Here is a 12320-nt window from a genome sequence, read left to right on the forward strand (position 1 = left end):
ATGATTTGCAACTCTTTCTCACAAAAAATGATAATGAATATATGCTTAGTACATGAATGAAGAACCAAATTCTTAGAAATGTTAATTGTGCTAGTATTATCATAGAAAATGAAAATGGGTTTATCATATATCACCTTCAAATCCTTGAGTATTTTTTAGATACACAAAACCTATGTACAACAAAATATTCAGCCTTAGCAGTAGAAAAAGTCACAAACTCACGTTTCTTGCTTATCCAAGAAACCAACTTATATCCAAAAAAGAATGCACCACCAATAGTGCTACACTTGTCATCGATACAACTAGCCGAATCTACATCTGTATAAGTTGTCAAAGTGAAATCATTAGTCCTTGGATACTAGAAACCAAAATTTACTATATCCCTTAGATATCTAAATATCCTTTTAATAACATTAAGATGTGAAACCTTAGGAGCAGATTGAAATTTGTCAACCATGCACATAACTTGCACGATATCAGGTCTTGATGTTGTAATATATAACAAATTTCCAATCATATACCTATACTCTATCTAGTTTATATTTGGTGAATTATCATTTTTACTCAATTTATAACCCGTGATCATTGGTATACTGACATGTTTTCCATTTTCCATTTGAAATGTTTTAAGAATCTCTTTGGTATATTTAGTTTGAGAGATAAATATACATGCATCCAACTAAGACGCTTGCAATCCAAGAAAATTTTAAATCTCTCCTATTATAGACATTTTGAATTTTGTTTTCATTTGGGTGGCAAAGTCTTTGCAAATAGTATCATCACCACAAAAAACAATGTCATCAACATAAACTACTACCACAAATACATGATCACCAACTGACTTGAATAGATTTCTACCTGCACTACCTATGTTGAACCCTATTTAAGAAGATGTTGATCCAACCTGGAGTACCAAGCCCTATGAGGTTATTTAAGATCATACAAGGCCTTTTTTAACCTGAACACATAATCTTGTTTTCCTAGAAATTTTAATCCTTCAAGTTATTCCATGTTTCAATGTATTCCTCTAATTCCAAATAGCCATTTAAAAATGTAGGTTCAACATCCATTTGCCATACTTTAAAATTCTTATAAATTGAAAAATGTCAAAAATATTCAAATAGATTGTAATCTAGCTACAGGTGTTCATCGAAGTCAATCCCCTCAAGTTGTGCATATCCTTTACATACCTATCTAGTCTTATTTCTCTCAATTTTCCCATTCTTGTTTAGTTTGTTCCTAAATACACACATAGCACCAATTACACTTTTATCAATAGGCCCAGGAACTAATTCCCATGGCTTTATTTTTCACTATTTGACTTGAATCCTCTTTCATTGTATTAATCCAATTTTTATCACTACTAGCCTCAATATAAGACTTAGGTTCTAATTCAAAAAATGAAGAAAGATATACCTCCTCATCATACTCTTTGGAAACTCATTTCCATGTCTAGACACCATCATCTTTGTGACAAATGATCTATTGTAAGAGATGGTTTTTTTGTACAAGTTTTGAGGGAGCCTTTTCACTATCATATTTAAGAGCCACGTAGCCACCATTTATATATATTGTTTCATCAAAATCATGTTTAGAGGCATTAATTTCAGAATCCTTGGCAATTTTTTTATATTCCTTATTGAAAATAGTTTCTTCAGAGCTATCTTCCTACACAAGTTCACCCACTTTCACTTTAGCACTTCAATAATCTTCTTAAATCTAGCATTATAAAATTTTTAAGCTTTTCTATGTGTGGGGCATTCAAGAAAAAAATTCTGATCACATTTAGGACAAAAAATTTCCAAATTATCCTCAGCTCTTCTAATAAAACATCTACTTCCAAAAACGTTGAAATACTTAACAACTAGAGGTCTACCATACCATAGTTCATATATAGTTTTCTTATTATTAGGCCTTAACTGTACTCTGTTAAAAGTCTATACAGTTGTATGAACTGCTTCTACCCAAAACTTATCTAATGTTTTTTCTTGATTAAGAAGAGTCCTTGCCATTTATTTAATTAATCAGTTATTTATTTAGACTACACCATTCTGTTGGGGTGTCCTTGTTGTAGAATATTGTCTTTTGATACCATAATTATCATAATATTCATCAAATTCATTAGTAGAAAATTCACCACCTTTGTTAGATCCAAGACACTTAATTTGAAAATCACTTTCTGTTTCAACCATTTTTCTAGAAAGTTTAAATCTTTCAAAAGCCTCTAATATTTCTTATGGAAAAGTCACCAATATCATTCTAGAAAATTCATCCATAAATAGCATAAATAATCTTTTAGTTTTTAAACCTCTAATTATAGTTGGTCTACAAATATTTGTATGAATTAACTCTAGAGGTTGCAAAATTGAATTTTTTTGGCTTAAAACCAATTCTAGTTTTCTTTCCCTATTGGCATTCCTTACAAACAATATTGTTAGGCTTAAAAATTTTAGGCATGTGTCTAATTGAATTCATGGAACTAATTTTAACAAGATTTTCATAATTCACATGACCTAATCTTCTCTACCAAACATATATTTTATACCTTTTACCTTCCTTAACTCATAAATATAAATTTCAGTTCTTCTACCTTCAATAACAAGTTTTCATGATTTAGATTTCTTTATTTCATATTGTTGAGCATTAAAGAGCATAAAATAACTATTATCACACATTTGACTAATACTTAGTGAGTTGTATTTTAGTCCATCAATCAACTAGACATTATTTGTTTCTAAAATACCATTAATGCTCAAACAACCTTTACTATGGACTTGAATTGAAGACCTCTCTCCAAATTTTACTAGACCACAATTCAAATCAGTAAAAGTAGTAAACTTACTCTTATCACCTATCATGTGATTTGAGCAACCACTGTCCATTATCCAAAGATTTTCCTTGTTAGCATGCAATGTTGTTTGAATGATCATGGATTTTTTTTCCTTTTTCTTACATACATTTTTTGCCTCATTCTTCAAGACCTTGTTCTTTGTCATGTTCCTTTTTTAAAAATTCATTTTACAATTTCTTGCAATATGACCATATTCTGACAGCTAAAACTAATCACATTGAAATCCTTCAAAGAATTAAAAGAATTTATACTAATAAAATTAACATTCCTTCATGACACAACTCTACAATTAACTACTTTATGACAAAAATAGTTACAAATATTACAAAAACCATGAAAATAATACTATTTGTTTGTTGTCAATCTTCTAGTAGGAAAAGGCAATTGTGAATACCTTTGTTGTCTGTGAGCTTTGACAAATTTATTTCTTTTGTCTTTGCCATTGAAAACTTGTCCTTTTCCAAACCCCAAACTAGATGTCTTCTTATTTGAGCTCTGTTTGGTTAACATTTCATCTACAAAATTTGAACACTTTTCAAACCTAACTTGTTTATCAGAATCTACCTTCACTTGTTTAAGTTCACTCGTCAAATTCACTACTTCTCTTTCTAACTTTAAACATTTTCATATTTTAATAAGAGTTTAGAATTGATTACCTATGTTTGTCTTTTACGTTCTTCAATTTCAACCTTTATGTTGATGATCATTTGATTCCTTTCCTCAAGTTCACTTTTTAAGGTATCACTTTCCTTCAATGCTAACACCTTTTGCTGTGAATTATCCATTTTTAATCTCTTGATTTCTTCCAAGGCACACAAAAGTTATCCTTCAGGACTTATTTCACTTTATTCATCATCTTGAAACTTCTCATCATATTGATTTGCACTAATAGGTCCAATTTCCATAAATAATATTTTAGTACTAGACACTAACTTCTAATTTTACATTCCCTTCCTTAATGCATAATCTTTTTTTCTTTTTTGAGAAGTTTTGTTGTTTGTAAGAATATTGTCGTTTATTCTTATTTTTTAAACCTTCCTCATTATCTTGGCCATATTTGTCACAGGGATACTTAGCAAAAAAGTTCTCAGTTTCTAACGCTACTAGGATCTACTGTCCTAATCCAATCTCATAAGTAAAATTGATTACAAATAAATCTATCAAAAGAAAATTGCAAAGAAAAGGGTATAGTTTGCTAAGTACCCTAAAAAATACGACTACAAAAATTGAACTATGGTGTTTGCATAAAATGTAATGAAGAGTGGAGTCTATGCCCCCATGTTAAAGTGATTGTGTACTCATTACAAGGAGAAATTTATTTAAGGTAGAATATGTGCATCCAAAAGACAAGCACATATCCACTATGACATGCCTCAAAACAAGGACCAAATGAAGGAAAACAAATAATGTGAAAAGAAAGAGAACATAATGGATCTACTAACTTTGAGGTTAGTGTGTGCATATGATATTCCAAGTATGTGAAGTATAACTACATTGAATTGACCTCATCTCGCAAAGGTAGTACAACTACAAGCACAATGGAAGAAGAATACATAAGATATGTTCAAACAAGTTTCTTTTTGGGTCAACATGGAGGACACCAAAAAGAGATTTAAATGCCTTGCATCATCCCCAAGTAGACAACATGAAGGTACAAAGAGAACACATGGATATTACATATATAAGAATTGAAGTACAAATAGAGGAATGTCACAATGGATTTGGTCTCATTATTACCTTGCACCAACAAAGAAACAAGAGTCATCCAGAGAGAATCTAACATAACACAAAGACATATCAAGCAACACATCCTAATGAAACCACATTATGGATAAGAAAACATACAATATAGAATCCATGCCGCAAATGACTCTATTAAAGGAAATCATACACCCCTAATCATTCTTAACATCATTTAGGTAAGGTGGACAAGATGCAAGAAGAGAAATATAGAGCATGGTAGATGGATATATTGCCAGTTCCAAATAAGGACCATGCTCTAATGATGTGTCACTTTGTTTATCAATAGGAGTTGGAGTTAATGGTTTGGAAAATTTTCAAGATAACCCATGATTGATTTGAATAACCTCATACATATAATCATAATCAACACTGTCATTTGCATTAGCATCATGAACATTATCATCCATATCATCATCTAGATTAGTTATAATAGGATCTGTAATATGAAAACAACAATAATGATATTTACAAAATTTAATTTTCTTAAGATTTTTTTCCTCCCTTGGGTAGGTCACAGTTTGGTCAAATATGATTAAAGTATTGGTAGGTTTCTTAAGTAAATGGTTTGGGAAGCAAGTTCATGGGCCTTGGGATGATGTCTTCATTGTTAGTCTCAAGCACTACAACTTCTCTTGGTTTGACTTAGAATTTGTAAAGGATTAGAATAAACTAACATCAACTCTTTTTCTTCCTTTGTAGAAGGAGGAATAGAAGGAACCTCACTAGATTGAGAGACATATGATGGTATATGTTTGTATGATATAAGAGGTGGAACTCAAGCATAAATAGGAGGAATGGAAGGTTAGGAAGGAGTCTAAGTCTATGATGAAGAGGCAGAACATCCTTAGGTTTTCTAAAATTGGAAATCATTTCATGTTTGTATTTCTTGTAAGATACTAACTGTTGCCACATTCTTCCAAAATAATCATACACACTCCCCCTATCAGCAACAACCAACAAGATACCTAGTCCCCCTGAGAGGCATCCTACATCAATCCAAGTGAAAATGATATTGCTTGAATTTCTACCCCTAGATAAATGCATCATCTTATGCATCTGGTTATAAGGTGTAATAGATCCTAGCTTCTCCTTGAGATACTAGAATGTATCCTTTGAATGTGCCATTGTGAATTTTTTTGTAATATAATCTTTTGTAGGAATATATTCTAATACAAATTGTTGGTTTTCAAGCTTCTCTCTTAAGAACTCATACTCGATAGAAATATGCTTGGTCCTTGAATGCATCATTGGGTTATTTTAAATATTTATAGTACTTGTATTATCATATGTAATAGAAATAGGCTTATCATATACCATCTTGATATCCTTCAAATTTTTCTTCATCCATAACATTTGGGTGCATCAAGATGTTGCAACAATATAGTTAACTTCTATTGTTGACAAGGACACTAGGTCTTGTTTCGTATTGAACCAATAGATGAATCTATCTGCCAAGAAGAATGCAAAAAATCATACTTCTCCTATCATTCACAAAACCATCCAAATTAGAATTTGTATAGGCATTCAAAGAGAAATCAGCATCCCTTTTATACTACCAACAATAGTCTAGAGTTCACCTCAAATATTTGAATATCCTTTTAACAACCTTCACATGAGATTTTTCAGGATTGAATTGATATCTTGCAACCAAACATAATGCATGCATAATATCAAGTTTAGAAGTAGTCAAATATAGTAATTTGATAATCATAGACCTATAAAGAGTATGATAAACTTGAGATGACTCGTCATCTTGGTTTAAATGATAACTAATAGTCACATGAGTACTTACTGGTTTAGAATCTCCATGCCAAACTTCTTTAATATTTCATTAGCATACTTATCCTAATAATTTAAGATACCATCATCTAGTAGAGAAAATTGAAGTCCAAGGAAGAAAGACAACTCACATTTCATAAACATCTCAAAGTATTTCTACATCTCTTCTACAATGTTCTTATGTTTTCCATCATCTCCACCAATTAGTCTTTCTTATAACTGTGTGCCGTCTTGTTACTCTAATTTACCCAACTATATATAGGCAAAAGTCTAATATTGGATCCATCTTCATATCATCCCAAAACACCCTTAAAAAATCCTTTTGAATTCTCTTTAATTTGTGTGTTGTACAACTTTGTTCATTGTCATGTCGAAATATGTACAATATAAAAATAAATTTTCGAAAGTGATTTGATTGTTTTCTACTTTAATAAGATGGTTACTCTTACAAACTTATATACAACTACAAAATGAGAACAAAAACTAGGATAGAATGTGTATTCATTATAGTTTGTAACAAGGTAAACATTACCTTCTAAGCATGATATATACTGCAGCAACATAAGGAAGCCTCCCTTAGATAAGCAAAGTTAAAAATTAATTAGTTCATGATTGCCATCATCTTATATATATTTTTTCCTTCTAATATTTGACACCCTCGACGCTTGTGATAGAATCTTGCCTTAAAAGACTTTGAGACCTAGAGCTCCAATCACCCACACTCCCCCAACATATTACATAGTAATATATTTAGAAATTGGTTAAAGCCATCCAGAACACATAACATTGCACAAGAAATATGTAGTATTTAAAAAATGCTTTAATGCTAATTATGTATTTATAGCTGTCTCTATATCGCAAGTTTTCTTGGACATTCCATTACTTAATGAGCTAATTATAAAACTTCATAACTATCAAAAATTTCTTGAACATTCTTCGCACGTGGAGATTAAGGAAATGGATTATCAAACAAAATTATAATTGCCTTGTTATATAGTAATGTAAAATGCAGTGATATATAGAAGGTAGGGAGCAGTTTGAATGAACAAGGATAGGTCAATGGTATCGCTTGCAAAAGATACACAGGAGAGATATACGAAATAGAAAGCTATACTGCATTCAACAAAAACAATTTACATGTATATTAAAACGATAAATGCTTATATATCAACATAAAATGTCAATGAACTAAATGATCACCTAAAATGTCAATAAATCAGTGAATGTCCCTTTACTAAGAACCTTCACAAATTTCAGTTATGAGTAGGTCCACTGTGTGTCTTGCTTGATTGCCTCCTCTTCCTGCTCACCAAAATCATTCTCTGTCTTAAACATCTGCCGCACTTCTTCCGCACTTTTGTGTTTCAGAAACTCTGCAGCGGCCTTACATACCAAACGAAATAGATCTTCGATTTTAAGAAAATTCGCAGCCAAAAGAATTTGGCAGAAGGTCGCCTGATTTTTATCCGCAGCAAGAGCTTTGTCAGTGAATTCATTATCCCATACCGTCACATCGTCTACTGGTATACTGCTGGATTTTGCATGAGCATGGAATTTACAGTAGTCTAATACCATCTCCAGCACTTTCCTACTTTTGATGTTATCATAAGGAATGGGAATCCTCAGAGGCTCCATTCCTGTGTGTCTGTCTATAAATGTTTTTACGACCACTGATTCTATTGCAGCCATTTTCTCCACTTCGAAATCTTCATACACTTCTTCATCTCTGAATAGCCTGAATGTCACTGTATTTGCCCCCATTTTATAATGTACAGAATTGAATACCACTGTTGAAAGAATATGCAGGACGGATCGGGAATGTAATCGAACGGTAAGAAAAGTATCGATATTGCAGAATTTCTAAAGAAAGTGCAATTCGTAAAATGGATTAAATAGGCAACATCTGGTTCCTAATTTATACCTTCCCCTTTCACTATTTTAATGGGTGCGACTTTTTGGTTAATTTTATTGTTGGAATTTATTCAAATTAATTTGGAATTGACTTGTATAACAATACATTCCAAATTCAGGATTTAGATTATCTTTTCATGCGTGATATGTAACTTAATAGTAGTATACAGGGTTATTATGTAAAATTTCTTTTCAATTTTTTTCTTTTTAACATGTGGTGATATAAATTTTTATTTTTTACAAATGTTTTGTATTCTTAATTGTTTATTTGATTTAAAATTATTGTATTTTTTTTAATTAATAAATTTTTTATTTAATTCTTTAAATTAATTAAAAAAATAATAATATAATATTATAAAATGGTCGTTCATAAAAAGGTCTAAATAAAATCAAATGTTTAAATGAGAAAGTTCAAACATAAGTAAACAAGATAAAGCCATTATAGAAGGAGAGGAGGCTATCAAAAGATTTTCCTTAAGCATCACCAAAGACATCATGTTATTTCAAAGTATCTCCAAAATATTGTTGGTCACCTAAAGGATAAGATCATTGTTGTATATCTGGATGACTTAAGAGTATTCTCAAAAAAAAGAAAGCATCACCTGCGAGACATGAGACAAGTGTTACAGAGGTGTCGCAAGCATGGGGTATCCTTAAACTCGAAGAAATCAGTGTTTGGAGTCACAGAGGGTAAGTTGCTTAGTCATATTGTTTCTAAGGAAGGGGTGCAAATAGATCTTGAAAGGGTAAGAGCAATTCAACAGCTAACTCTACCATCAAGCAGGAATGTCATTTGAGCCTTCTTCAGACAAGTAAATTTTTTGAGGTTCATCCTTGTTTTTGTAGAGACTACTAGGTATATCGTGAATTTGATGAGTGAAAAACAAGCTTTTAAATGGAATGAGGGGAAGAAAATGTTCAACTCAATAAAGAATGCTATTGGTCATACACCTGTTTTGGTTAATCCTGATTTTAATAACGATTTTGTTATCTACTGTTATGCCTCAGAGCACACTATGTCAGGAATCTTATTACAGAAGAATGATGATAGTGATGAAGTCCTGATATCACTCATGAGTGTACCAATGAAAAAGCATGAATTGAACTATTCAATAATGGAAAAGCAAGCATATGTAGTTGTGAAGGCTGTAAAGCAGTTCAGGTATTATATTCTCCATTCCCACGCAATTGTTTATGTGCCTCATTTAGCAGTCAAGAGCATATTGACACAACAAGACATAGGAATGAATAATAGGGCCTCCTTGGAGTCAAAAATTCATGAGTTCAATTTAGATATTAGGCCCACAAAATTGGTAAGCGGATAGGGTTTTTGCAAGCTAATTGTTGAGAGTAAAGAGGAAGTGACAGAGGAATTGCCCTTAGTCTTGTTTGTTGGCCTTTAGGATTCTTGGTTCGCAGATGTTCTTACTACTTGACATATGGAGATTGCCCAAAACACCTTTCTTCAAAAGAGAAGAGGAACTTGAGATTAAAAGCCGCTAAGTATGTCATTTTTAATGATGTATTATATAAGAGGGGATTGGATGGTACCTTCTTGCGTTGTGTCGATAAATCGCTCCAAGGGTCTCTGTTGAAAACATTTCATGATGAAGCCTGTGGTGGCCATTTCTCTTCAACTGTGACTACCTACAATATATTAAGGAATTGTTATTATTGGCCAGGGATGTTCAGGGATGCGTATGCATGGGTGGTCAAGTGTGAAAAATGTAATTTGTTCATGGGTAAGCCGCAGCTTGCAACATTACCACTCCGACCCCTGGTTGTAGATGAACCCTTCAAGAAATGGGGTCTATATTTTATAGGTCCCCTGACATCTACTTCTAGTGCAGGACATACGCATATATTGACAATGATAGATGATTTTACTTAATGGGTTGAGGCCTTTCCAGTACGAAAAACATCCTTAGTGGTTGTTTGTAACTTTCTGAAAGAGAACATCTTGGTTCGATTTTGGGTCCCACTAAAAATTATGGCTGATAATGCTACAAATTTCTCTTCTGTTGAGATTTATTTGTTTTTCTATGATCATGGAATCTCCCTTGCTCACTCTTCTGATTATTATCCTCAGGGAAACACTCAAGTTGAATCCAGTAATAAGAATCTCATAAACATCATGAAAAAACTAGTGAGTGAAAACTTTAAGGATTGGCATAAAAAACTGTATGAAGCCCTTTGGGCTGATCGTACACCACCAAAGCGGGCTATCGACATGTCACCGTGTGAACTGGTCTATGGTGTAGGAGCTCAAGTAGCACTTCCCTTGGAACTAGCACCTATTAAGTTACAAATTGTCATTGAAGATTCTTATTTTCAGAATTATCTAGAAAAGAGGATTATGCATTTGATTAGAATTGATGTAGAAAGGGATAAATTAGGGGACCAGATAACAGAGCACCATATGAGGGTGAAGAAGATATTTGATAAGTGGGCTAGGTTGTAGAAATTCATGCCAGGAAATGAGGTACTGCTCTAGGAGAGGAGAAGGGAACCCAAAGGGGCACATGCAAGGTTCGAATCGCTATGGAAAGGACCATTCTTGATTCATGAGGTAAAAGGACCAAACTCATTTAAACTAGCATATCATGATGGTACTGCTCTTCTTCTGACCTATAATGGTTAAGATTTGAAATTATATCAATAGTAAACGAGTGTCCCTCGTTATTTTGTATAGTTTTGGTTGTTTGGCAGTTGTGTGTCTTTTTTGTTTTTCCTTTTGTTTGGGTCTTTAAATAAACTCTGCTTGCAAAACTAGAGATTTTGGAGTTCATTTCTAGTTCCCTCATAGTTCTAGTCCCCAGTCAGAGCCAATGTTAGTCCCCCCTACAATTTTCCCTTTTGAATGTTCATACTTGTGAGTTGCCTTATTGTTCCTTTACTTTTGTCGAGTCTTTGTTCTTCTTCGTACTTGAACCGTTGAACTCTTTCCAAAAAGTTCAATAGGTTCAAAGTTCAAAGCGCGTTTTAGGAAAAATTTGTTAGTGGTCTTTGTGTTCATGATTGCAAGCGCACTTTTATTTTATGTCTTGAGTTCTAAACCCGTGAACAAAAAGTGGTTCAAGGTTCAAAAGGTCTTTGTGAGTCACAACAATGTATTGTTGTATAATGAGCGGGTGTCCATATGTTTTAAGTTGGTTTCTAACTTTGAACCTTGAACCAAATCTCAAGTGGTTCAAGGATTTTACCTAATAATCATTGATGTTGCTCATTCCCGATATTATTGTGTGCCACTCACTCATTGTTGTAATTCCCAAATGAACTTGAACCATTGAACTTTTTGTCAAGTGGTTCAAGGTTAATGAGTTCACTTCAAAACTAACTCTAAGGCTTTTTGATGATAATGAAAGTGGTGTGGCAAGAAGGAATATTCCCTCACTAAGCAGTTTAAAATTCTAAATATGGAAAGTAATCATGAGTGTATCAACTACTTGTGCACAAGTGATGGATAATTAGGATGGTATCGTATTTTAGTTATTTCACTGTTACTTCACACACTTCAAGTAAATCATTATGAAGCGTGTGTGGCCTTATAGATATTTTCCCATCTGATCAAAAGGAATATATGAATTTATTTCTATAGTTTTTAAGGGTTGCAACTACCATACTTTAGCGAATTGAAGGCACCAAAGGTAACACTAATTTTGATTTCCTTTGGAAGTTTCTAGTTTTCACAGTGGTAACGGGTAAGTTTAGATGACTCCTCCTAAGGTGTGTTTCTTTATGTTCTGAAGATTTATTAGTATAGGAAGAAAATCTCTAAATTGTTGGAGTAGAATTCTGTCTTGTTTTAGAATTTGTTGGTAAGAAGTATAGATATGCAGTATCAGGCCAATACTATCGAAGCTTTGTCAGACCTCATGTCTAGTGAGTATATTACTAGAGCTAGAAGATACTTCCTTGGTTAATGTTGATTTAGGGGATTTCTTAGAAAAAGGAAAGAACCCTCAAACTAGTTAAATGATGGCGAAAATAGTGAAAAGTGGTCTTGTTGAAGCTGCTACATTTCTGCTTGTCAAAC

The 12320-nt window shown here is 32.7% G+C and overlaps 2 protein-coding genes across 2 annotated transcripts; one reads left to right on the top strand and one right to left on the bottom strand.

Moving 5' to 3' along the window:
- Window positions 1–7630: 7630 nt before the first annotated feature.
- Window positions 7631–8134, bottom strand: LOC131035442 (SKP1-like protein 12). Its single transcript, XM_057967138.2, has one exon. The coding sequence runs from the start codon at window positions 8132–8134 to the stop codon at window positions 7631–7633; it is 504 nt and encodes a 167-aa protein (XP_057823121.2).
- A 2140-nt stretch (window positions 8135–10274) lies between these two features.
- On the top strand, window positions 10275–10745 carry LOC131856770 (uncharacterized). Its single transcript, XM_059208690.1, has one exon. The coding sequence runs from the start codon at window positions 10275–10277 to the stop codon at window positions 10743–10745; it is 471 nt and encodes a 156-aa protein (XP_059064673.1).
- Window positions 10746–12320: the final 1575 nt, after the last annotated feature.

This window comes from Cryptomeria japonica, chromosome 7 (assembly GCF_030272615.1).
Source record: "Cryptomeria japonica chromosome 7, Sugi_1.0, whole genome shotgun sequence".
Lineage (NCBI taxonomy): Eukaryota > Viridiplantae > Streptophyta > Pinopsida > Cupressales > Cupressaceae > Cryptomeria > Cryptomeria japonica.

What these genes read in the sequence shown, in the direction of transcription:
- LOC131035442 (XM_057967138.2), bottom strand. Translation starts at nt 8,134, where the DNA reads ATGGGGGCAAATACAGTGACATTCAGGCTATTCAGAGATGAAGAAGTG.
- LOC131856770 (XM_059208690.1), top strand. Translation starts at nt 10,275, where the DNA reads ATGGCTGATAATGCTACAAATTTCTCTTCTGTTGAGATTTATTTGTTT.